The sequence below is a fragment of the Leuresthes tenuis genome, unplaced genomic scaffold, assembly GCF_036924035.1.
Source record: "Leuresthes tenuis unplaced genomic scaffold, fLeuTen1.0.hap1 SCAF_1, whole genome shotgun sequence".
NCBI lineage: Eukaryota > Metazoa > Chordata > Actinopteri > Atheriniformes > Atherinopsidae > Leuresthes > Leuresthes tenuis.
In genome coordinates, this window is record NW_027325355.1 from 8,645,997 (window position 1) to 8,673,429 (window position 27,433).

Here is a 27,433-nt window from a genome sequence, read left to right on the forward strand (position 1 = left end):
CAGTTTCCGCTGGAGAGAATAATCACGACAGGGAAGAAGATGTGCCCAATACGCATCAGCCTTTCTCGGCAATTATCTGGTTACATAGAAGAACTGTATGATTCCATTACCTATATAATGCACATTTGTGACAAACATTGTTGCTTACGGCCACACCACCCTGAATATGCCCGACCTCATCTGATCTCGGAGGCCAAGCAGGGTTGGGCCTGGTTAGTACTTGGATGGGAGACCTCTTGGGAATACCAGGTGCTGTAAGCTTTTTCTCTTCTCTCTACCACCTGCATGTCTTTTGTTGCAACGTCTGATCACCCTGTGACACATGAGGAAGTTGGTCATCTTCAGCTGCTGCTGCTTTGTTGGCAGACACGAAGTGATCTGAGAGTCTCAGTTTCCGCTGGAGAGAATAATCACGACAGGGAAGAAGATGTGCCCAATACGCATCAGCCTTTCTCGGCAATTATCTGGTTACATCAAGAAACTGTAATATTCCAGTACCTATATAATGCACATTTGTGACAGACATTGTTGCTTACGGCCACACCACCCTGAATATGCCCGACCTCGTCTGATCTCGGAAGCCAAAAAGCGTTGGGCCTGGTTAGTACTTGGATGGGAGACCGCTTGGGAATACCAGGTGCTGTAAGCTTTTTCTCTTCTCTCTACCACCTACATGTCTTTTGTTGCAACGTCTGATCACCCTGTGACACATGAGGAAGTTGGTCATCTTCAGCTGCTGCTGCTTTGTTGGCAGACACGAAGTGATCTGAGAGTCTCAGTTTCAACTGCAGGTAATAATCACATCAGGGATGAAGATGTGCCCACTACATATCAGCCTTTCTAGGCAATTATCTGGTTACAAAGAGTAACCGTATGATTCCTGTACCTATATAATGCACATTGGTGACACCCATTGTTGCTTACGGCCACACCACCCTGAATATGCCAGACCTCGTCTGATCTTGGAAGCCAAGCAGGGTTGGGCCTGGTTAGTACTTGGATGGGAGACCGCTTGGGAATACCATGTCCTGTAAGCTTTTTCTCTTCTCTCTACCACTTAAATGTCTTTTGTTGCAACGTCTGATGACCCTGTGACACATGAGGAAGTTGGTCATCTTCAGCTGCTGCTGCTTTGTTGGCAGACACGAAGTGATCTGAGAGTCTCAGTTTCAACTGCTGGTAATAATCACATCAGGGATGAACATGTGCCCACTACATATCAGCCTTTCTCGGCAATTATCTGGTTACATAGAGTAACCGTATGATACCAGTACCTATATAATGCACATTTGTCACAGACACTGTTGCTTACGGCCACACCACCCTGAACATGCCCGACCTCGTCTGATCTCGGAAGCCAATTAGGTTTGGGCCTGGTTAGTACTTGGATGGGAGACTGCTTGGGAATACCAGGTGCTGTAAGCTTTTTCTCTTCTCTCTACCACCTGCATGTCTTTTGTTGAAACGTCTGATCACCATGTGACACATGAGGAAGTTGGTCATCTTCAGCTGCTGCTGCTTTGTTGGAAGACACAAAGTGATCTGAGATTCTCAGTTTCAACTGCAGATAATAATCACATCAGGGATGAAGATGTGCCCACTACATTTCAGCCTTTCTCGGCAATTATCTGGTTACATCGAGGAACTGTATGATTCCAGTACCTATATAATGCACATTTGTCACAGCCATTGTTACTTATGGCCACACCACCCTGAACATGCCCAACCTCATCTGATCTCGTAAGCCAAGCAGGGAAGGGCCTGGTTAGTACTTTGATGGGAGACCGCTTGGGAATACCAGGTGCTATAAGCTTTTTCTCTTCTCTCTAGCACCTGCATGTCTTTTGTTGCAACGTCTGATCACCCTGTGACACTTGAGTAAGTTCGTAATCTTCAGCTGCTGCTGCTTTGTTGGCAGACACGAAGTGATATGAGAGTCTCAGTTTCAACTGCAGGTAATAATCACATCAGGGATGAAGATGTGCCCACTACATATCAGCCTTTCTCGGCAATTATCTGGTTACATCGAGGAACTGTATGATTCCAGTAACTATATAATGCACATTTGTCACAGACATTGTTGCTTAAGGCCACACCACCCTGAAAATACCCGACCTCGTCTGTTCTCGGAAGCCAAGCAGGGTTGGGCCTGGTTAGTACTTGGATGGGAGACTACTTGGGAATACCAGATGCTGTAAGCTTTTTCTCTTTTCTCTACCACCTGCATGTCTTTTGTTGCAACGTCTGATCACCCTGTGACACATGAGGAAGTTGGTAATCTTCAGCTGCTGCTGCTTTGTTGGCAGACACGAAGTGATCTGAGATTCTAAGTTTCAACTGCAGGTAATAATCACATCAGGGAAGAAGATGTGCCCACTACAAGTTAGCCTTTCTCGGTAATTATCTGGTTACATCGAGGAACTGTATGATTCCAGTAACTATATAATGCACATTTGTCACAGACATTGTTGCTTACGGCCACACCACCCTGAAAATACCCGACCTCATCTGTTCTCGGAAGACAAGCAGGGTTGGGCCTGGTTAGTACTTGGATGGGAGACTGCTTGGGAATTCCAGGTGCTGTAAGCTTTTTCTCTTCTCTCTACCACCTGCATGTCTTTTGTTGCAACGTCTGATCACCCTGTGACACATGAGGAAGTTGGTCATCTTCAGCTGCTGCTGCTTTGTTGGCAGACACGAAGTGATCTGAGAGTCTCAGTTTCAACTGCAGGTAATAATCACATCAGGGAAGAAGATGTGCCCACTACATATCAGCCTTTCTCGGCAATTATCTGGTTACATAGAGTAACTGTATGATTCCAGTACTTATATAATGCACATTTGTCACAGACATTGTTGCTTACGGCCACACCACCCTTAATATACCCGACCTCGTCTGATCCAGGAAGCCAAGCAGGGTTGGGCCTGGTTAGTATTTGGATGGGAGACTACTTGGGAATACCAGGTGCTGTAAGCACCCTGTGACACATGAGGAAGTTGGTCATCTTCAGCTGCTGCTGCTTTGTTGTTAGACACGAAGTGATATGAGAGTCTCAGTTTCAACTGCAGGTAGTAATCACATCAGGGATGAAGATGTGCCCACTACATATCAGCCTTTCTCTGCAATTATCTGGTTACATCGAGGAACTGTATGATTCCAGTACCTATATAATGCACATTTGTGACAGACATTGTTGCTTACGGCCAAACCACCCTGAAAATACCCGACCTCGTCTGATCTCGGAAGCCAAGCAGGGTTGGGCCTGGTTAGTACTTGGATGGAAGACTGCTTGGGAATTCCAGGTGCTGTAAGCTTTTTCTCTTCTCTCTACCACCTGCATGTCTTTTGTTGCAACGTCTGATCACCCTGTGACACATGAGGAAGTTGGTCATCTTCAGCTGCTGCTGCTTTGTTGGCAGACACGAAGTGATCTGAGAGTCTCGGTTTCAACTACAGATAATAATCACATCGGGGATTAAGATGTGCCCACTACATATCAGCCTTTCTCGGCAATTATCTGGTTACATAGAGTAACCGTATGATACCAGTACCTATATAATGCACATTTGTGACAGACATTGTTGCTTACAGCCACACCACCCTGAATAGGCCCGACCTCGTCTGATCTCGGAAGCCAAGCAGGGTTGGGCCTGGTTAGTACTTGGATGGGAGACCGCTTGTGGATACCAGGTGCTGTAAGCTTTTTCTCTTCTCTCTACCACCTGCATGTCTTTTGTTGCAACGTCTGATCACCCTGTGACACATGAGTAAGTTGGTCATCTTCAGCTGCTGCTGCTTTGTTGGCAGACACGAAGTGATCTGAGAGTCTCAGTTTCAACTGCAGGTAATAATCACATCAGGGATGAAGATGTGCCCACTACATATCAGCCTTTCTCGCCAATTATCTGGTTACATCGAGGAACTGTATGATTCCCGTACCTATATAATGCACATTTGTCACAGACATTGATGTTTACTTCCACACCACCCTGAAAATACCGACCTCATCTGATCTCGGAAGCCAAGCAGGGTTGGACCTGGTTAGTACTTGGATGGGAGACTGCTTGGGAATACCAGGTGCTGTAAACTTTTTCTGTTCTCTCTACCACCTGCATGTCTTTTGTTGCAACGTCTGATCACCCTGTGACACACGAGGACGTTGGTCATCTTCAGCTGCTGCTGCTTTGTTGGCAGACACGAAGTGATCTGAGATTCTCAGTTTTAACTGCAGATAATAATCACATCAGGGATGAAGATGTTCTCACTACAAGTTAGCCTTTCTCGCCAATTATCTGGTTACATCGAGGAACTGTATGATTCCAGTACCTATATAATGCACATTTGTCACAGCCATTGTTACTTATGGCCACACCACCCTGAAAATACCCGACCTCATCTGATCTCGTAAGCCAAGCAGGGATGGGCCTGTTTAGTACTTGGATGGGAGACCGCTTGGGAATACCAGGTGCTGTAAGCTTTTTCTGTTCTCTCTAGCACCTGCATGTCTTTTGTTGCAACGTCTGATCACTCTGTGACACATGAGGAAGTTGGTCATCTTCAGCTGCTGCTGCTTTGTTGGCAGACACGAAGTGATCTGAGATTCTCAGTTTCCACTGCAGGTAATAATCACATCAGGGATGAAGATGTGCCCGCTACATATCAGCCTTTCTCGGCAATTATCTGGTTACATAGAGGAACCATATGATTCCAGTATCTATATAATGCACATTTGTCAGAGAGATTATTTTTTTACGGCCACACCACCCTGAAAATACCCGACCTCGTCTGATCTCAGAAGCCAAGCAGGGTTGGGCCTGGTTAGTACTTGGATGGGAGACAGCTTGGGAATACCAGGTGCTGTAAGCTTTTTCTCTTCTCTCTACCACCTGCATCTGCCCCACCTGTCTTTTGTTGCAATGTCTGATCACCCTGTGAAGTTAAGCAGGGTCGGGCCTGGTTAGTACTCGGTTAAATCCGGTTGTTCTACTGTACTTCTCTACAAAAACCAAAGAGGAAGCTGCTGTCCCATCAAAATTCAATGTCTTCAAGATCAAAAAAGAAGTCCAGTTGCTCTTATGAATACTCTCCATCATTTCAGTTTATTTCTGACATTCAGCTTTTCATAGCACATGATGACTGTGTTGAAAATATGTGCAACAATGTAAACCACCAAGATATTCTGAATAATAATTGTATTTATTTTCACTGAGGCTTGTGTAAACCACAGACTGTATTTAGTGTAAACTGTGTTTTCATTACTGAGCTGATCTCATTCACCTGATGACACTCCTTAACTGTCACTGTTGAAAAATCCCTCCAATCATTTATAGTTTAGATAGAAATTGTTAGAAAAGTTTGTTTTTAATGTCCCTCATCAGGATGTAGAGGCATTACTGTGGTGAAGGAGTTTGTCCAAGTATGGGGTTGAGTTAATGTCTGAAATCATGGGGGATGGATGGTAACATCACCGTCCTTTCAGTTGTTTTATTTTTCTTAAATCATTCCTGTTCCACACATGCTTAGCTAACTGGCTAACGACACGTTTACTGTTAGCGAGTCAAGAGAGACCGCACACAGGCCGAGTTCAGTCTGAATGAACAGAGCAGGAGCTTAAACCTCCTCTACATCCCTGTGAGCAGGATGAAGGCGTCCTCTTGTGTTAGTTTTCAGATTTCAGCTGTGAACCTGCAGGACGACATGAGAAAAGAGAGATTTAAACATCTGTAATATCACACTGTGTCAGTTTGTTCACAGGACTCACAACCTGTAACACTGATGCTGCTTTCAGGGAACTTCTTCCTGTTATTGTTAGTTTTTTGTAAACTTTAACTTTATCAATAAGTGGCAGACCAAACAGCGCAGTCACCTCTCCATCTGTGGTCTCCAAACCCGACTGAAACTGAGGAGTCTGCTGGAAACTCCACTTTGCTCTGACCCGCTCCACCCAAACTCGTACCTGTGACGATCCAAAAACAATACGTGGAACAGAACAATGAGAGTTAAACAGTTCTCAGCCCCACCACAAAACCTTTTCATTCATTTGGATGACATGATCCTTTCTTCATCATATTCTCATTAATGATCAGAGCTGAGTCAGATTTCTTTGAAAAGTCCATCGCTGACAGCAGCAGAAAGTGACTAAATATACTGAACATAATTACAATGTTTTCAGTATTTTTAGCTTGTGCTACTTTCTATTTGTGCTCCACCACATTCAGAGACTCTGTTGTACCTTTTAGTCCACTACATTCATCTGATAACTTCAGCACATTCAGACTAATACTAAAAAACATCAGAAAGAACAGAATCAGATCATAGAATATGATGTAAGATCACACACATCACCTTTAATCATTCCATAACACGTTATTCCAAAGTGTGTCATTCTGCCTCATTTATTCTATCTTTTATATTAAAGTATGTTTTCATATGAATGTTTTTGTAGTTTGAGTAAAAATAAAAAGTAAATCTACAGTTTTTATCTGAAACAAAATCTCTGTGGTTCTGATTCTGTAACTTATGTCCAAGAATTCTTCGTCCACTTCTTGTCTCTGAGAACAAATGACATCTCCTGTAATGACTGACATCATATAATATTGTTACATTTAGTTTTGATTTGAATCACTTTGAGGTTTCATGTCGTTCTTTTTGTTTTCTGAGTTTCTTCCAACATCTCAGAACACGTTCAGAAACAAGTTTGAAGCGTTTGTGAGCAAACAGGTGAAACCCAGAATATGATCCTGAACCAAAGCAACTCTTCCAGCCACAGATGGGTTTCAACAAATATCTCTGAAACAAAGCAGTTACTTGTTGCCGCCGTGTGTTGCCACCATGAGGGATGCTGGTGGTGTGACAGCCTCACTCCCATTTTCACAGAAACACAATTCATGATCAGGATGAATCCACAATTTATTATTTACAGAAAAACATCCAGAATCAGAACATTTAGTTTCTGGGTTACCAAGTAGATCATTACTGAGAGTTTTCAAAGCAGCAGCAACATTTGATCTCTGAAACAGATCAAAGTAAGTTTAACTGCAGAATTATTTTCACATTTACAAAGTGATGAGATGTGAAAAGAATCTGTGATAAAGGAAGGTCTGCTGATTTCTCTGTTTGGCTCCATGAAGTGGAAGAGAAACAACAACATACAAACACATCAACACAAGGATTCAACTAACATTCAGAGCTCAGAGAAGTTTAGATTTTCATGTGGAGAAATCTTTCTGTGAATAAAACTCAGCATTAGCAGCGATATCCTCCATGGCTGCACAGACAGGAAAAAGCAGCAAATAAACAACAGAACAGCAGCGCAGAGACATCACAGCAATGAACTCTCAGCAACAAACTGACTGAATACCTTTATTTCACTTCACACAGCTCAGCTGTGGCTCCAGTCCATCCAATCCTAACTCCAGCATAGAGCGGCTGAGTGAATGTGGTCTGGACTCTGTGGAGGAGAGTCATGGCTTCAGAGACGCTGTAGAAGGACAGAATACCTGCTCTGTGATCCAGGTACACTCCTACTCTGGAGGACTGAAGACCTGAGATGGAGGCTTTCATCTTGTTGGACCAAAATTCAAAACTGTTTTGGTAACATTTTAATGCCCAAGATTTGTCATTACATCCAAATCCACATTCATTCCCTGTTCTGCTGATGTTCTTGTATGCGACTGCTACATCAGCTCCTCCCCCTCTCCTCTCCACCTCCCAGTAACAGCGTCCAGTCAGACTCTCTCTGCTCAGGACCTGACACCATTCCGTGAATCTGTCTGGATGAGCAGAATAAGACTGAGGTTGTCTCATTACTGTCACTTTTCTGTTCCCCTCTGACACTAACAGATATGTGTTTGCTGTGTTTGGATCCACTGTGATGTCACATGAATATTTTAAGAAGGCAGCTCTGCTCTTTGGCTCTGGTTCTGGTTGTGGCAGTAAAACATCCCCTTCAGTGACTGTCAGTGAGCTGTTTGTCCATTTCTCTCTCAGAATGTCCTGTAGTTTCTCTCTGAGCTCTGACGCAGCTGCTGTCACATCCTCAAAGTACCTCAGAGGACGGATATTGATGCTGGATGAGTGTGTGGACTCACTGAGTGCTGACACTGAGGGGTAGTTGTGTAGAAACTGGTTGTGATCCTCTGTGTGTGAGAGCTGCTTCAGCTCAGCATCTTTCCTCTTCAGCTCAGCGATCTCCTGCTCCAGCTTCTCCTGAAGCTCTTTGACTCGACTCACTTCAGTTTGCTGCTGGGATCTGAGCTGCTGCTTCACATCAGAGCTTCTTTTGTGGATGAGACGGATCAGCTCGGTGAAGATGTTCTCACTGTCCTCCACTGTTTTATCAGCAGACTGATTGATGGCCTCCACCTCCTGTTGAAGCAGCTTCACATCTTTCTCTCTGTCCTGGATTCTCTGCTGGATTTGTTGTCGACTCCCCTCCAGCTCTCTCTGCCTCTCAGTCCTTTCTGCTGCAGCTGACACTGTGTCGTGGCCTTTATGATCATCCACAGGGCAGAGATAACAGATAGACTTCTGATCAGTACGGCAGCACATCTTCATCACCTCATCGTGACGACAGCAGATGTTCTCCTGGAGGCTCTTGGAGGGCTCCACCAGCTTGTGTTTCTTGAATGGAGTCACATCATAATGAGGCTGAAGGTGTTTCTCACAGTAAGAGACCAGACAGAACAAACAGGACTTGATGGCTTTCAGTTTTCTTCCAGAGCAGAAATCACAGGCCACATCTTCAGGTCCAGCATGGCAGAGATCAGCAGGAGCAGCTTGGAGTCCAGTCTTCTTCAGCTGCTTCACTAAATCAGCTAACATGGTGCTTTTCTCCAGGACAGGCCTCGGTGTGAAAGTTTTCCTGCATTGAGGGCATCTGTGAATTCCCTTCTTATTCTTTCCATTCCAGTAGCCTTTAATACAGTTCATGCAGTAGCTGTGTCCACAGGGAATAGTCACCGGATCCTTCAGTAGATCCAGACAGATCGAACAAGAGAAGGTTTCCAGGTCCAGTTTAACACTTTTCTGAGCCATTTCCTCCGTTTGGCAGAGCAGTGTGTGACTCTCAGAGCAGAAACACCGTCTGTGCTGTGATACAAAACTAATTCCACCTCCTTTTGTTGCAGCTGATCAGCTGATCTTCACTTAAGAGCTCCTCTACTATCACACAATGGTTTCACACATCCTCCCACCTTTAGATCAGTTTGGGGAGGGAACAAGAGAACAGTGCTGGTTTCACCTCAATCCAGGCAGGATTGTTCAAGGGGTTGTTGAATTCTTATTTGTTCTCTGTTGAAAGGAAAGATAAATTCATTAACCTTCCACTGAAAGTTCAACATGAAGAAAATTGGTTTCTCTGAATCTATCAGATCAGCATTTTCCGCTCTGCAGCAGCTTGAAATTCATAAATCATGATCTTCTGCTGAAATTCTCTCCTGAATCTTCAGACTGATGCATTCAAGTGCGTGACATGAAACATGAGCTCTCATACGGCTGTTGGACTTCAGAAGAGGTAAAAACCTGCAGAGTTGAGCTGCCTGAAAACTAAAGCTGACCCCTAACCTGCAAGCTTTCTGTACTCCTGTCTGGCTGGAACAGAGTCCAGAGAAGAGTCCAATATTAGCTCTTAACTCACATGTAGATATTACCGATTAAAGGTTTCTTAAGACTGCATCAGACATGTTTGATCATAATCTATCTATCGAGCTCTGTATGCTGACTGGTGTCTTCAGGCTGAGCCTGATAGAAACCCTCTTTGCCTCTTTGTCTCTGTGTAGAAAAGAAGCTGCATCTTAAGATGGAGTTCCTGTGGTGTTTTGTCCACTCTTGTCCACACTGAAAACACAAACAGCATAAAACAGCAGAATGACTTCTTTTTCAGCCTTTTTCAGTTGGCAGGAAACAACAAAATGCTTCACAGCAAACATCTGTTCAGAAGTGAGAATACCCAGCTGAGCAGATTAGTGTGATCAGAGATTTCTGTGTTGCTCAGATAACATTTCATGTACTTTATGTTTCTGCGTCACGTCGACAGTATTGGGTGTGACGCCGTCATTGAGCATTCAAAGTTGTGCATTGAGGGACCGTGTTTCTCTGCAATTCACCATGCTGTGTGTGGCTGTGTTTGTGTGGTTTCAGGGGTTATAGCCGAATCCTTGCTTTTTCTTCCGGTCACAGTTAACAACAGTAAACTACGGCAATAGAGGTGGAGCAGCTGTATTTGTAGTTGGAGCTCATCAATACTGAATAACAAATGCTTATATCGCAAATGTTGAAGCGCAGGCGACAGAAAAGACGTTTGCGGAGGTGGTCTGTACGACCACTAAACTGGTCAAGGCTGGGAACGAGTGAATTTACAACACTGGTTCACCCACTGAGGGACCTGAACAAGTGCACTTTTGATACTTTCGAATATCAACGGGCCGATTTGACGAGCTTCTTCGCCGTGTACGAAGATCCCCTCCCCTCTGCAAAAATTGTGTAATCCTCTCAAGGTGCTAACTGTCTCCATTGTATTGTGATTAGCCACTCCACCCCCACTGAGGTTGCTGTGAGGTTAATGACAAAGGCCAAACTGCTGTTTGAATGAACTCTGATCAGCCCAACATACGGTGTGTTGAGTTATGTCTGTTGTACACAGACTGTACAAAGACAGACCCTTTTTCATATTTATATTTAATTTAGCCAACTAACAGATGTTCACATTCACCTTATTTTGTGAGATGATTTCTATTTGTCATAACACTTGTTTTAATAATGGTCTGTTATTTTAGGAAGGGACATACTAAATCATTCATGAACGGTAATTTGGTTGTAGGTAAACCTCAATTTCAATGACAATTTACTCTGCCAAGCTCACAATGTGAGAGGACAGAGGACTGGAATTAGTGCCCCAAAAAACACAATTTCAGCTTGGAAAAACTACAAACAGACGATATAACTTCAGGAAGAATAAATGTTTATTTCACACTAAGAAAAGTAGGCTCACTACATATGAAGGCTATACAAAGCACAGAAATGTAGCATACAGTTGTCCCATCTAGCAGTTTCCACATTCCCATGGTGAGTCTTTCCTACATTTGCCAGAGGTGTATCTGCGGCAGCGTACACAAAGTTCGGTGCTTCTGTTATTATTGCAGAGTATGTGCACCTGGCACTGTGTCTTTTTCTTCTGAGAAACTCCCATCTCGCGAAGCTGCTGTTTGTGTTCTTCCCCTTGTGCCTTTTCCTGCAAAAGCCTGTTTTGAAGTTCCTCTGCAAGCTCCAGCATGAACAGTTGGCGACTTTCTTTGGATCCTGTACATGCTGTGTACAAGACCTGTGCATTTGTGACAGCCATGTCAAGCAGATTGTAAAACACAGCCATGGGCCATCTCTGTGTTCCTGCACGCACCGAGTGGTTGCGTGATTTCTGGCCCATGATATCAACGCCTTTGAAATGGGTGTAATCAACAAAAGTGTTTGTTTTTTGTTTTTGGGTGTCCACAATTTCCACTTTCTGATGCATGGTGCTCAAAAGACAAACAGATTTTTTGTTGCAAACACCGTCAGCAAAGCACTTCCAGATGTGAACACCTGTGTGGAGTACAACTGGCGCCCCAAGGTTTCCTTTGCAGTTGCTGGTAACTCCCAACGATTTTTGTTGATGGTGCCAAGCAGAGTTGTTTTTCGTTGAAGAAGCCTGTTAGCCAAAGACAGAGAGGTAAAGAAATTGTCCATAGTTACAGTCCTTCCCTGGTCCATAAATGGTTCCATCAATTTCAAAACAACATTCTCTGACAGCCTCTCTCCCGTCGGACGAGTGGGATCTTTCCCTAAGTAAGGGATGGCATTACACATGTATTTTGTGTCCAGATCTATTACAATCCAAAACTTGAATCCAAACTTGTCAGGCTTTGATGCAGTGTACTGCAGAAAGGGACAACGAACCTTTGAAGGAAATAACTGCTCATCCACGGTAACATGCTGCCCTGGACCGTAGGACGACACACATTTCTGAACAAACCGCTGCCAGATGTCTGAAATTGCTGCAAATTTGTCCGTTTGTATGCACTCCTTGCGGGTGTCCTTGTTGTCGAAGCGAAGGTACCGCTTTCTTGAAATAAAGCGGTTACGGGGCATTATGGCTGTGACATCTGGGTTTCTGAATCTACTGGACCACATGAGTCGCATGGCACCAATGTAGCCCTTGGCAGCCCTGTGAAAAAGGATTGCGAGGAACGCCATCAGCTCGAAGACACTCATCTGCCAGCTGGGATTTGTTCTACGGCCCTCCTGGATTGTGCAGTCTCTGATGGTCAACAACATGCTGATATCCAACAAACACAGGAAGCTTTGAAGGCGACTCGTGATTTTGTTTGTTGCAAACTCTGTTGGCCCTCCAGATCCATCAAATTCCATCTGTGAAGTTTCATGAGCAGAAAAGTCTCCAACTTTGCGGTGGAACCACATAGTGCCATCTTTCGCCTTTTCTGTGGATCCAGGTGTTATGCCCACATCTGCAACTTTTTGTGTTTTATTACAAGGGGGATTTACATGCCACGTGTCTTCCTCCTCATCTGACATGGCCTCTGTGTCTGAACTGTCCTGCTCAATCACATAATTGACCACCCGTCTCCTGGTGCGTCTTTGGAGGGGAGGATTTATTGGTGCAAGAGAAGTCGCATCCTCATCACTTGACGAATCTGTGACAACGTTTTCATTCTGAAATGCAAAGTCCACATCTCCACCATTAGATTCACAGTCCGACGTGCTCTGTAGAACTGCTAAAGCCTGCTGAGCACTGATCCCTCTTGGTTGCCTTGGTTGTGACATCATGAAGTCTGGGTCTGTGTGCCAGGCATTCCCTATTTATGATTGTTTCTCGCCCACAACATTCACACCTTTTACGACACTCCCTTCCTCTCCCTTCCTTCATCGAATCTAAATTGTATGAAGCCCATTGAGTCTTACAAAAGGGCACATCAACTATAATCAAACCCACATAGTCAACTTGAAAGAGGCTATTTCTCAGATAACACAATTTGTCTTATGCCTTTGTCAAATGCCAGCACAGATTTTGTTACAAATGTTATTGTGGAAAAATAACAAATGTGCCTTTTATGGCCAGTGATTCTTACAGAAGGGCACATCAGAGTTGCTGGCCTGCAGAATTTCCTTTGTGTGGGGGTGGGGTGCTGGCAGGGACACAGCTCAAAAATTAGGCTTCTTTACACAACAATGGGAGGCAGATAGTGGTATGTTAGACTTTTTTTTTGGGGGGGGGGGGGGGGGGGGGGGTCATACTTTGGGTACACTTTTGTAAACTTAAGAATGTTCAAGTTTAGTCTGAAGAAGTATTGAGTCAGTATACTTTCTAGTTCACTACAAGTACATGGTCCATAGTATACTTGCTATACTTATACTAATAACATACTTAATTAAATAAACTTCAGCTATACTACATTTTGCAAAGGGATGTCTTTAAGGTACATAAATGTAATGCAATTGAGCACACATATAATTTACTGTAAACTTTTAAACTCCAGTGCTATATGATTAGTATTCTGCTAAATTAAAAGTAAGCATGAGCGAATGACTTGACATTATTCCATACTTGGATCAAGATAAACTAACTATTAGTACTTTGTGGCAGAAAGACGTAGAATGTATGCTAAGATACAAGTGTAAGCTTTAGTATTAAAATAGAAGTGTAAGTCTTAGTATTAATGTAATGACCATGTTAATACCTTCGTTTTCCTATAGTTGCAAGTATCATTTACTCATAAAATGCACTTAGTAAGGAAAAGTGTGAAATTAAACAAAAGAATGGAAGAGGAAACAAGGAAACCACAGCTGCTCTTGAAAGTGATGAAAAAGAGGTAAGCTGAATGTTATGCAACAGTTGTTCTAAGTGCCTGATTGTTTCAGCTCTCATATGAATAGGCTATTTCATTCCTCATTCATGTGGTCGGTAGTTCCAGACGACCAACAGGATGGTCTATGTGTCAGTGATACAACTGGGACAATGACTGTTATAATATCTACTGTATGAATGTTAAAAACAACAGCTTCTAAGCCTTGAACGCCCCACGTGTGGATTTAGCATTTGAACAGCTCATTCAGAAGAAAGCTGAAATATCTTCCAAAAGCAAGTTGTCAATTACTTTCTATTCAAGCACCCAAGATTGCAATGACTGAGGACGGAATACACCGTAACCGGGTACAATGAGTGTTCACACAAAGACAGTAAAGTATCTCATCTCATCTCATGAAAAACAACAGCACATCGTCAGGATGCCGGCTTCATGTAACTTGTCTTTCTGTGAAAAGCAAAAAATATTGGAACTCATGAAGTAGATAGTTGCTTATGCATCACTGCAGTTTTATCCATGGATGTATATATGGAGCCACATGTGAAGAAATGTACACTTAAGTTGTTTGCAAAGGGTATTTAATTAAAAGTTTGATCTACTTTAAAATTGCGATTATCATTGTCAGACATCACTTTAGGATCCATTCAGTCGTGTTATGTTTGTGGTTTTACAATCTTTTTAAAAATGTAGAGATGGATGTGGATGTGACACTGATGTTTTCCAGTCAGGGAAAGTGGAATAATGTTTAATGTCCTGTATTTGTGTCACTTACAGGATAGTGATGAGTCAGTCTATGGGGATGACAAAGTATTTATTAGTGGTCATATGTAAAGTATATTGCAGCGCTGGACTCGGAGTGACAGAGCTCTCGCAGGAAATCCATCAGGCCGAGCCCCGATATCAAGAAGCATTCCATATTTATATTCAGCTTTATCTCACAGAGGTTGTACTGTCCTCCTCGTGTTCTTTGGATGTGATAAATAATGTGTCTTAGTGCTGTTTTAGGCGTGTATCTAATGTACCAGACCTATCTACTCCAATAGAGATGTTTTGTCTGACCGAGTTGTTTCGTCTTGCTGTCATCCTAATGTCTTGGACTATCTAAGGTCATCGATTGTGTAGTATGAGCAGAGTGTAAAAGTACCAGCTAGGAACACATGTTATTTAGTAAAATACAGAATATGAATACATAATGTCTAAGAACAAAGGCAATTATAACAATATCCAATACTAGGATTTGCTATAGATGTGTACATAGAGGGTATCCTAGGATATGTTACAGATTAGATCTTCCCGTATATCCCCGGAAACATTTTGGATATGTGGCAGATGCGTAAACTTGTGTACTGTTGGATCTCACTGGATATTAGATGTTTAAGAGCAGAGTTAAGTAACAGGCAGTCACATGTTTTACCCTTAACTCTCTCGAGGCAAAAGCAATACAATACACTACTTTCAACTGCTGTGTGGTTCCTATCAATTAAATACCACTGAAGGTAATCATTGATAACTGAATGCTTTTCCTCCATTGACCCAACACGTTTAAAACACCCTGCAGTCTGCAGCATGGTGCTGCTGTGTACGGTCAGGTCCTGCAGGCTCTCCAATGACAAAGCATTCCCAATCTAAAAATGGGATCTGTTACTCATTTCAAGTAGAAAAAGGAATTATAAATAGAAATGGTATCAGAAAACTGTCATGACAGAAAGTTTGAAGTGGACCAAATTGCTGGCTTTCCCAACCTTTCACATTTTCAGAGGGGTTTTATTATTTTGGAAGTGGGATTGCCGCTCCTTCTCTTTTAAACTCCCAAAGTTGTGTAATGACTCCACTGCACATCTTACTGTGCCTCCTGAATCAAAGTATAATCAGATTTCGTCAGTCAGTAGATCAATGATGTTATAACTGGCTTTATTCTTAGACATTATGTATTCATATTCTGTATTTTTCTAAATAAGCCATGTTCCCATTTTGTACTTTTCCACTCTGCTTATACTACGTAATGTATGTCCTTGAAAAGGCCAAGACTTTAAGAGTGCATAACGGAACTAAATAACTGGGTCAGACAAAGCTTCTCTATCGTGTCAGATAGGTCTGGTACATTAGATAAATGCCTAAAAATACACTCACACACACACACGTTGTTTATATCATCCAAAGAACATGACAAAGATGGTGGTTGGCCTGCTCATGTCACCAATAACTGGCCAATTTTACTTGGTCGCGTGTAAATCAAACCTCTGTGAGATAAATGTGAAGAAGATAAATATGAAATATTTCTGGATATCGCGGCTCAGGATTTCCTGCGAGTGCTCTGTCACTCTGAGTCCAGCGCTGCTATACTTTACCTGTGATCACTAGCAATTTAAGATTTCTCCAGCTTGTTCTTGGGCTTCTAATGAAAGAATCAGGCTAACACTGTGAATGACCACACACACAAATCGTGGCACCTAATTTAGGTCACTGTTATATCACTTTCCAGCAGTGCTCTGCTCACAATGACATCATCAGTCGGAATTCTTCTGGATAACAAACACACAAATATTATTCTCTCACATTAGTCTGCAGACTGTCAGCAGATCTTCCTGCAGTCTCCAGATTCATCTGATCTTCTTCTTTCACTGCTGATGTTCAAGGTGCTGACCGTGGATCTGTATGGCAAGCCATTTTAACGTTTAACAGGCAGACTGAATATGTGCTAAGGGAGACTGAGAGTCCATTTTATTTCTTGTTTTATTGAGGATATTTAAACGTTCTTAAAAATTACAATGGTGTAAAACACAGAAATAAAAGTTTATTTTAATTTAAACTGTGTGCATTATTATGATATACAGTATATGTTGACAATAATATCGTTTAATCGGCAATAATTTGTGGGACAATATATCGTCAAGCAAAACTTGTTATCGTCCCAGGCATATCCAACACTACATTTATTTTTAGGACAAACGTCACTTTTGCCATTCATGTGTATGGGGTTTGTCATTACAGATATCTACAATTCAGTTGCAGATATCCGCTATGTGAACTACGGATATCTGTAAGTGAATTAGGACAAGTCATAATTCCAGTTACAGATATCTTCCAGTTTCTACAAAGATAGCTCATATACACAGTTCTGTGGAATGTTTCTGTACAGTCATCATGGACATTCATGTCATTTCCATTTAGTCATTTAGCAGATGCTTTGATCCAAAGTGACTCACAGGTGAGGAAACAACATCCCAGTGCAGTCAGGCATACCTCTCATTTCCCTGTATTTGTGTCCATCCTCCAGACTCCTGTGGATCCTTTTTACCTCACGCTAAAAAAGCCAATATCACAGACAGAGAAAAGTTAGATCATGAGAGAGAAAAAAACTCTTGAAACTTTCTGTGAACAAAGCAAGGAGGTCAATAAATAAGTCTACACCTCATTACAGTGGTTAATATTTCTGTCTGAATACGTTTTTGTTTGCATCTGTGTGGTTGTGGACATATTTGATCTAAGGGAACTTCAGATTGAAACCTCGCCAGTGAAGAACTGAATGTAGCACAACGTGTTGGTGTAAAAGACCACTCTGATGCTTAGAAGTCCATACTCCCACCAACTAGTTTAAAGCTGAATCATCCTTTCAGATGAGAGATGAAACGTCTTCAAGAACCAAGAAGAAGAAGAAGTTGCCCTTATTCAGGCTCTTACCCACAAAGTGTCACCGTGAGGAGCCCCCTTTCCAATCAGTAAACCTTCTTCTAAAAAAGTAGCCCTGAACAGCTGCCTCCAGCTCCTCTGAGGGACACACCTGCTGAACTGGTCATTGATATTAGAATAAATAGGCTGCAGAAAGACCAAAACTCCTGCATTGGAGATGAACCCTCTGTGTAATGCTTCTCACAGTTCATGAAAGAATATTATAAAATAACAATGATTTTAACCATCTGTAATTATACTGGAGCAGCTGCTTATCTGAAGTGTTGCATATGTCACTGTGATCTGTGTTATTAATGTCCAAAGACATGTGAGCTGTGTTTAGATTTAGCCAAAAGCTGAAGTGGAGAAGAAGATCTTGGAATAAAGAAAGAGGAAAGGATGATGCACAGTTTTTACAGTAATGAATGACACACAGTGGTTCTAACGGCGCCCTGGAGCTGTTCACATCTGGTCTTAACATGATCAGAAAAGTGAACTAAGTACATCTGTGAACACGTTCAACAACGATTCAGCTGCTCCTTTCTCCACCTCTCAGCCAAACTCGGCAGTTCTTGTGATGAGAGATTTCAACTCGTGTAACCTCCCCCAGGAACTGACGAGCTCCAAACAGCTGGTGACATGCGCCATGCAGGACAGCAACACACTGGACCACTTCTACTCCACCATAAAACCCTCATACCGCTCCATCCCCCACGCTGCCCTTGGACACTCCGATCACTGCATCATACAGATGGTCCCCACATACAGGCAGCAACTGAGAAGGGCCAAACCATCCAGGACTACAGTAAGGAGGTGGACTCCAGAGGCAAGGGACATGCTTCAGGACTGCATGGAGTCTACTGACTGGGAGTCACTGAGGGGCCCTGAGGATGACGTCGGCAGCTTTTCTGACACTGTATGTTCCTGCATCAGCTTCTGTGAGCAGGTCTGCCTCCCAACCAAAACCATCACAAGGCACAATAACCAAAAGCCCTGGTTCTCCAAGCAGCTCAGAGAGCTCAGGCGCCGGAAAGAGCAGGCGTACAGAGAGGGTGACATGGACACATTCAGGCTGGCCAGACAGGGCCTCAAGAAGGCCATCAAAAATGCTAAAGAGGACTATAGAGCCAGACTGGAGAGTGATTCAGGCACCAACGACCCTGGTTGGTAGAAGCCCTGGGGTCGCCCCCTCCCCCAGACTAGCTGACGATCTCAACACCTTCTACATCAGGTTTGAGAGACCCCCTGCTGCTTTATTGTCTCCAACCCCCCCCCTTCTCTCTCTCTCTCACAGACACTGAGAGCTCACCGCCACCCACTTCTCATCCCCTTATCACATATGTGTATGATGAAATAGTTTTTAAAGTATTCTGTGTGTAAATTCTCCCAGAAAGGTAGCATCATATGATATGGCAGGTTGTGTGTGTTTTTCTGTCACTTTACTCAAAGAAAGTTAAGGCCTTAGCATGCAGGAGGTGTTCTTATTGTACCCCAACTCCTTTGAACACAGTAAACACCTCACCTATGAATACATTAAGAAACAGTGAAAATACAGTTCTTGATCAGCAAACCTAATGCATCTGAAATATGTTAGATTAAGATTTACCTTAACAGGACATATCAAATCAAACACGGGGGAAATCTTCCTCTTCCTAAGTGGCTCCATCCTCTTACCTATCCTTCTCTCCTCACTCTCCCTAATCTCAAAACTATCTCTCTCTCTCACTTAACTCCCCAAACTATCTCCAAATTACATTAACGCTATCCAAACTCGAGTATCCAAACTATCAAAACTCAAAGAGTGAACTGACGAAAAAAAAAAACACATTTTAAATGGAGACTGAGGGGTTTCTATGCTTAATACTCGGACATATAAATCTGACAAAATCTGAAGCATTTACGGAAGCAGTCATGTGGTTGGGACGGGTAGTGAGGTTGCAGACAGCATCATTTTCGGCTCCTCCCCTAAATGAAGTAAACCGTCTCCTCCATTACTCCACACACGCTTCGAAATCTGGGCACATTTCAGAACATCACTACAGGAAGCTGCATGCAGGTGAGTCCAGAAAAGAATACATGTAGCGGTCAAACATCTGCAGAAATGTCTTCAAAGTGCTTTGTGTCATTGGTTTGATTCCTGCACCTGGACACGGGCAGTCAGAACATGTACTAAAGAGTAAAAAAGTTCAAATAACCTGGCTGCTCTTCACAGTTAGCATGTCCTGCTAATGCTAATGCTAATCCGCAAACCGTTGTATTCAAAGCAGAAAGCAGAAACACAACATCAACTATAGATTTCAATAAGCCGGTCAGATGGACAAATAAAATGGAGCTTTATCCTTTTAGCTGTGTGTTAAACACATTTTCCACTAAAGCTGCAGTTTTCTAAACTTTTTTTCTGTAGTTTTAAAAAATTTAAAAAAATTGATGATCAGTGTAAAATTTAGAATTGTTCTTTCCGAGCTTATCTGGGTATCATTTGGCTTTTTGATAAAACTGTGGAGTGAAAACATGTGATATGATGTGTTTAATGTGTTTTAGTGTTTAAAATCTTAAAATGGGATTTAATTATGGTCTATATAAATGCTTCAATTACATTAAGAGTTTATGTTGTTTGAAGAGGAGTTATAGCATTATAATATAGATTTGTCAGTGATCCAGGAAAGTATCACAGGAGCAGTAGAAATATACAGTTCAGTATCAGTGTCTGATTTCTCAGATTTACACTCAGAAGCCCATTAAAAGACAGTCTGACTGTCCTCTTCAGAAGTGTCTCATGAAAGCTTCATTATTCAGTTTCCTTTACATATCCAATATTTTCTTTTATCCACATATCAAAAAGGACTGACCGCATGATAAAAAGGTTGTACATGTCTTTACTCATAAAGTCCACCTGCCAACATCTGGAGTTAAAATGGAGCTAAAATTATCTTTATTAGGAGGATCTGTGCAACTTTTAGGAGCTGATACTCTGATCTGACCACAACACAAGATCACTTTTTACTCTTCAACTGGACACATATGTTTACCAGGTAAGATAATTTCAGAATCAAAACAAAGGAGATTGTAGGTTATTAAAACACTCCTTTATATTTAAATGACGGCCTCAGAATGGTCCACCTCATGTTGTTCTTCAGAGTGTCTCAGATCAGTCAGACAGCTCCTGCTGACGTGCTGTTCGCCGCACAGAACTAGATCATTTCCCCACTGAACCATCACATCTTCTCAGTTTCAAGCCTCAGTCCAGACTGAAGCTCCCTGAGTGCTGAACCGTGGGCTTCAGAGTTTAACCTGTGACAAATCTGAGATTACTCTGTTACTTTTCTGGATCCATGACAGCTTCTGGAAATGAGAACAAATTTAGAAACGGAGAAAATCTGAACTTCAGTCTTTGGGATGATATTGGGACCCTTTCCTCAAACACTATCATTGTCTTAATGTAGTAAAATGATTTAAGTTGATCATGTTACACTGACTCAGATGAGATTTATGGGCTATTGCACACAGTGGGTGTCATTCTACAGAGTATATTATACATTTATTAAAAAAAATCTTCTGAATTTGATCAAAAAGCTCCAAATATTTTGATCTGTGACCTCAGTGGGTCTTTAAAGAACCAGTTTAAAGTTCACAGGAATTTAAATTAAAACCACGGTAATAAGTTTAATTAAATGTGACTAGATGGTTAAAAATTGTCCACAAAGGTTTTCAAGAGAAGAAGAAAAATGGGTGTGCTTTAACATGCTGCACGCCACAGCTGGATCTTATTGTATGTACTGACAGTTTCAGACAGAGTCCATCAGTCGGAGGACCAGGACCAGAATGGAGCAGCAGAACCAGGATCCAAACACCTCCACTAAGAACAGAGCCGGTTCATCCTCTGGTTCCACCGGGCTACAGGTCAGTGTGGAGGACATTAAAGACACGAGGACGAGTGTCGAGGCTCTGTGTATCGTCCGCTTGTTCTGCTTTTCCATGAAATGTTGAAAAGGTGTTAGCAAAGTGTTTCCTGGTTTCATCTCCTCTCACTGATACAAATGTGCTTAGACTGAAAATATGCTGCAGGCTGAATGATCTGCTGGAAGAAACTCCAGATTGTTGTGGTGGGACATTTTCTGGCTCTCAGTCTTCAGATTTGAGAGGTTCAGGAGCTTATATTCATTGTTTGTGTTTAAAGTCTCTGGATTACATGAATTAAACCTGGTGGTGGTAATACTTCTGGGTCTTTAATGGTTAGATGACAGGTTTGTAGATCTCTCTACCTCAGGGTAAAGAGTTGTTTTAGAAAGAAACAAAGGTTGAGTTAAAACTGTTTCCCTGATAGCTGTTGAGCTCAATGGCTGCAGACCTCTGGGTTGTAAGCTGGAACAAAGGGATAGTGTAATGAATTTCATGTATTACCACCACTGTTACTTTTATTCGTTTAAACCAGTGATCATCAACCTTTTTCAGTCCAACCTCTACATGGTGTTTAACTGAACAACTTGGACAAGACTGTGCTTCATTCTATCATTTAGAAATATTGTAGCACAAGTTCCTTTTCAGAATTTCATCATGACAAAAAATAATTAGTGAAAGAGCAAAAAGCAAGAGTTTACTGCTTAAAAACCTGAACGTGTGTAGAACACACCAGAGCACAGTGCTGACAGCTGAGGGCACTTATAAACACACTCTCAGCATTCATGTTTGATCTGAGATATTGAGACCTGTGGCTCGGTCTATACACGTCCAGTTAGAATATGTTGGTTAGCTTAGAGAAATCTTTTGTGTGAACTTCAAAAGGATCTAATCCTTCTTACTCTCTGTCATTGCAGAAACATATAGCCCAAGAGAGCTACAGATGTCACTCTTGTAAACACTGGGAAAGTTTTCAAAAGCTCATCACATCTGAGGTGTCATCGGAGGCTTCACACTGGAAAGAAACCATATAGCTGTGGTCAGTGTGGGGCAGGTTTTGCTCGATTATCCAGTCTAAAGACACACCAACATATTCACACAGGAGAGAAACCTTACAACTGTGGTCAGTGTGGCGCGGCATTCACTACATCTTCCAATCTTAAGAAACACCAACGTATTCACACAGGAGAGAAACCTTACAGCTGTGGTCAGTGTGGAGCAGCTTTCACTAATTCTTCCGATCTTAAGACACACCAACGTATTCACACAGGAGAGAAACCATACAGCTGTGGTCAGTGTGGAGCAGCTTTCACTAAATTATATGGTCTAAAGACACACCAACGTATTCACACGGGAGAGAAACCATACAGCTGTAGTCAGTGTGGAGCGGCATTCACAACATCTTCCAATCTTAAGAAACACCAACGTATTCACACAGGACAGAAACCATACAACTGTGGTAAGTGTGGAGCAGCTTTCACTACATCTTCCTATCTTAAGATACACCAACGTATTCACACAGGACAGAAACCTTACAGCTGTAGTCAGTGTGGAGCAGCATTCACTGCATCTTCCTATCTTAAGATACACCAACGTATTCACACAGGAGAGAAACCCTATAGCTGTGGTCAGTGTGGAGCAGCTTTCACTCAATTATCTCACCTAAAGACACATCAACGTACTCACACAGGAGAGAAACCCTATAGCTGTGGTCAGTGTGGAGCAGCTTTCACTCAATTATCTCACCTAAAGACTCACCAACGTATTCACACTGCGGATAAATTATTGGTTTAAATCAACAATATATTTTACAGCAGATAAGAAAACATTCACCTGGGAGCAGCAACAGGAACTACCAATCAGAAGAATTTCCCTTGTTCAGATTAAAAATCTTCTTTTTGGATTACCACCTTCTCTTGTCAGGGCTTTTGTTCTGAATGTTCTGTGGGTAGCACATGTTTGAAGAATCATTGAAAGTGCTTTATAATTTGTTGGGATAGTTGGGAACTATGGACAGATCTCCCACCGTTCAAGATAAATATGGCATCAGTTGTGAATTGATATACAGAACAATATCAGTGCCTTGAGATGACATTGTTTTAATTTGGCGCTATATGAATAAAACTGAATTGAATTGCAAATGCAATCTTTTTAAAAGTAGATACACATTTTATTCTATTATACTGAACATATATGTTTTGTTTAAAGTTAAAATTCACAAAGTAGCTGTGCACCAGCTGTGGGTATGTTTGTAAACATACAACATCTTTAGAAGCAATATATCATTTCAGTTTGATGTAAAGTCTAGCTTTACACTTGTTTGTATTTCATTGTTCTGCATTTTATTAAAGGTTAGATGTCAACATTTCTCATGAGTTTCATGTTCTTGCTACAGAGATATTTTTAAAAAATGTGTGTTTGGTTCTAATCTTTGTGCTAATCTTTCCCAAAGACTTAGAAATTTTTAACGCAGTCTGAAAAAGTTTTGGAGTTGTTCCCTGTACTTTCCAGACAGCTGTTTGATTGTCATGACTAAAGCTGAAAGTTAAGGCTGTTCCAACACTAAAAGGGCACGAGGCTCAACTTCAAGCTGTGAAACTATGTCAAATGTCTGTTGTGTTGGTGTCAAGAAAATTCTCTCAAAATGAGGCTCAGAGTCGCTGGAGACAATACAAAACATTTATTCTCACAGCAAGGAGTCTGCATGACATATCAAGAAGCTGACACAGATTTGTCTGAGTTTTAAAAAAAAAACAATGATGCTATCGCTATTTAGTTTCCACTTTGTTTATTCTGTACATTTTTGTATATAGCTCAGTATATAACAGTGCTGAGCTTGAGTGAGATGGAGATTTCAATTTCCCAGAGGCAACCTCCCAAAGGGATTAATAAAGTCATCCATCCATCCTACGAGATCACTGGCCACACAAGGTTATGCGACATTCAGTCAAACAAGGATTAGACAGAAGTTTAAATAAGATAGATAGGAGGACTCTCAGCGCACAGTGTCTCTTGACCCTGCAGCATCTCACACGTGGTACTTCCTTTTTGTCATAATATAACTTCATGATTTTTTTTTTAACATATCTCTCCTGTTTATAATAGAAAATAGGGTGTAAATTCACAGTAGAGTCATATATACACATGCATTTTTTTGTATATCTTCTACGTCATTGTCATTGTTAAACAGTTTGTTATGTTGTCCTCTGTTTGTTCTTGGCTCTCAGTCTCCATGTTGCTGATCCTGGATCTGCTGAGATGTCCCAGGTCATTGTTGGCTTTGATCCTCATACATTTAACTTTGTCCTCAGAAAGAAGAAGTTCCAAAAAGAGAAACAGGGACTGCTTTTGAATTTGACACAGCCTATATCATGTCAGCGTTCATTTGGGTCTGCCGTTTTTCATTTAGTTTCAGACTTGTTATTGGATTCAAATGTTGATGAGTTTCTGTGACAGATAGGCTCCAGTCCCCCTGAAACCATGTAAAGCAAATGGAAGGATGGATAGTTTGTGGCACCTTTATTCATTCATTCCACTTCGGTATTGAAATATTTTTGTTCCATTCATTGTAAAGTTATCCTGAGGATAACAGGCAGGATTTGAACCAGCTGTTGCACCACTGGCAAGTTATCGGTCACCTTGAGACTCTCTCTCTAAAACCTTATAATCAGGTTAGAAATATAGGGGTAATATTGAACTCAGACCTGAACTTTAACAGCCACATTTAATCAATAACATCAGCAGCTTTTTACCATCTAAAAAACATCACCAGAATCAAAGGAATAGTGTCTAAACCAGACTTAGAAAGACTAATCCATGTATTTGTCTCCAGCAGGTTGAACTACTGTAACAGCCTGCTCACTGGGCTCTAAACAGGCTGTAAGACAGCTGCAGTACATCCAGAACACTGCTGCTCGAGTCCTGACTAGAACCAGGAAATACAACCATATTAGTCCGGTGCTCAGGTCTCTGCTCTGGCTTCCTGTCGCTCAGAGAATAGACTTTAAAACAGCTCTACTCCTGTACATCTCTGACATGTTAGAGCCATATGAACCAACTTGAACTCTGAGAACCTCAGGGAGGGGTTTCCTGCTGGTGCCCAGAGTCAGGACTAAACAAGGTGAGGCTGCGTTTTAGTTTTATGCTCCTAAAATCTGGAACAGTCTTCCAGGAGATGTGAGACAGGTCTCAACACTGACAATGTTTAAATCCAGGCTGAAAACAGTTCTATTTAGCTGTGTATATGACTCTCTTCACTTTTCATTCAATTGATTAATGATTATTTTTTGTTTTATGGAATTATTTTATTTGCCTTCTTGTGATTTTATGTAGCTGTAAAGCACTTTAAATTGCCTTGTGTACAAATTGTGCTCTACAAATAAACTTGCCTTGCCACATGAAACACAATTGATGTCATTTATTCACTTGCTACTGTACTGTTTGCTACCAACAATCAATAAAGTATAATTAATTTGATTTAAAGCATATTTGTGAGAGTGATCTTTTTTTATCAATGCCATTTATGCTTTTTACAGAACAATTGATATATTTAAGGATGGTTGAAGGCTGGTTAAAAGTAGTTAAATATTTCTGAAGCCGATTCTGATCTGTTTACATATCCAAAATGATGTAATATTGTTTTACATGTGCTTAGTTGGAGAAAGTTGGAGAGCAAACTCCAACAAAACAACATGAGGGAGGTGTGGAGTTTTTTCATCGGTGGCCATGAAAAAAAGAGTGGCCAGGGAATGGAAGGAGGCCACTGAGTTAAACTTGTTCTTTAACCCCTCTAACTCCTGATCCCTTACCATCTACCTCAACCTTATCTTACCTTATGTCTGCATCTGTGTTCCAAATCTTCAACAATCACAAAAACATTGAATGATATTACAGAACTCATGCTTCATGCTTATAGCAGCAGTTTTATTGAACAAAGTGCATGAAATTGGGAACTTTAAAATAAACTACAGTGTAATACAAAGTGTCATTAAACCTGGCTAAGAATGAAAATTCAAACGTTTTATTATACTAAGCTGCTGACATCAAAGCACGACAATTTAAAACTTGATTTAAATCTTTGTATAAAATTTAAAAACGATTTCAATCAGCTGAAGTGAACCACAGCACAGCAGAAAGTCAAATAGGATATTTTACACAGCAGTAAAGTTGTTTTGAACATGAAAAAAATCACATTTATAAAAATATAAAACTATTTACAATTACTATGTACATATCATTTCTATATGTACAGTGAGTTATTACAGAATATTTACAGATTGTTAAGGTATATTTACATCTCAGTCTACAGCAGAGGTGAAGTCTTCATAGCATAAACTCTGTTGTTCAGACCTTTTGATGAGGACATCATCTTTACGGGGCAGAATGTCTTTCTCTTGTATCTTCTGTGTCCCTGTGTTAGTCGGTTGGTTGTTTTTAACTTCTTTAACAGATAAACTGTCGAAGTTGTTGGTAAAAACAATGTCCAAATTTCGCTCGCACCGTCTCTTCGCTTTCTCTGATATGTGATTGGCTGCCTGCCTGGTGAGTCCGGCGAAGCTTTTGGTAGTCTACGGTCAAAGGTCAGTGGGCCACCTGATTGTTCGGTGAACAGAGCAATTCAATTGGTTTTCTACGGTCGCTTTGCACGACCGTAGACGGAGCCCTGCGAACTCCCCAAATGTGGGAATCTCAGCTGCATAATTTCTGGTAGTGGGGGACTATCCCCTGATAAACTTGTTTAAAGAAAAATATCAATTCTGAGAGCTTAACGACTGGAGCAGGGAAAAGCTCCAGTGGAAACAGCATCCTGGGAAGAGATGAATTCACTGCAGAGATCAGTCAGTCCTCAGGTAACACAGAAGCTCCACTCTGCTTTGGGATTTTAGCTTTTAACTGCGGAACTGTTCATATACAAGCTGAACCAGAGGAAAGTGGAGTTGAAAGATGAGACTATTGTGCGAATTAGTTCTTCACGTGTGTTTTTAAAATGTGTTCAACTGTCGACAGCCGG

The 27,433-nt window shown here is 41.6% G+C and overlaps 2 protein-coding genes, 3 non-coding genes and 10 pseudogenes across 5 annotated transcripts in view; 13 read left to right on the forward strand and 2 right to left on the reverse strand.

Annotated features, from left to right (window-relative positions):
• Positions 1–27,433, reverse strand: part of LOC140291438 (uncharacterized) — an 873,052-nt gene that overhangs the window by 81,039 nt on the left and 764,580 nt on the right. The window lies entirely within an intron of this gene.
• Positions 143–261, forward strand: LOC140300555 (5S ribosomal RNA). The gene has a single exon (XR_011914843.1). It is a non-coding gene; the product is annotated as a 5S ribosomal RNA (ribosomal RNA).
• LOC140300035 (5S ribosomal RNA) lies at positions 531–649 on the forward strand (annotated as a pseudogene).
• On the forward strand, positions 919–1,037 carry LOC140286840 (5S ribosomal RNA; annotated as a pseudogene).
• LOC140312163 (5S ribosomal RNA) lies at positions 1,307–1,425 on the forward strand (annotated as a pseudogene).
• Positions 1,695–1,813, forward strand: LOC140277476 (5S ribosomal RNA; annotated as a pseudogene).
• On the forward strand, positions 2,083–2,201 carry LOC140300958 (5S ribosomal RNA; annotated as a pseudogene).
• LOC140300259 (5S ribosomal RNA) lies at positions 2,471–2,589 on the forward strand. The gene has a single exon (XR_011914813.1). It is a non-coding gene; the product is annotated as a 5S ribosomal RNA (ribosomal RNA).
• LOC140288857 (5S ribosomal RNA) lies at positions 2,859–2,977 on the forward strand (annotated as a pseudogene).
• Positions 3,197–3,315, forward strand: LOC140284786 (5S ribosomal RNA). Its single transcript, XR_011910221.1, has one exon. It is a non-coding gene; the product is annotated as a 5S ribosomal RNA (ribosomal RNA).
• On the forward strand, positions 3,585–3,703 carry LOC140299950 (5S ribosomal RNA; annotated as a pseudogene).
• LOC140281589 (5S ribosomal RNA) lies at positions 3,973–4,090 on the forward strand (annotated as a pseudogene).
• LOC140299234 (5S ribosomal RNA) lies at positions 4,360–4,478 on the forward strand (annotated as a pseudogene).
• Positions 4,749–4,867, forward strand: LOC140303008 (5S ribosomal RNA; annotated as a pseudogene).
• On the reverse strand, positions 6,962–9,128 carry LOC140292108 (tripartite motif-containing protein 16-like). The gene has a single exon (XM_072379463.1). The coding sequence runs from the start codon at positions 9,035–9,037 to the stop codon at positions 7,364–7,366; it is 1,674 nt and encodes a 557-aa protein (XP_072235564.1). The 5' UTR covers positions 9,038–9,128; the 3' UTR covers positions 6,962–7,363.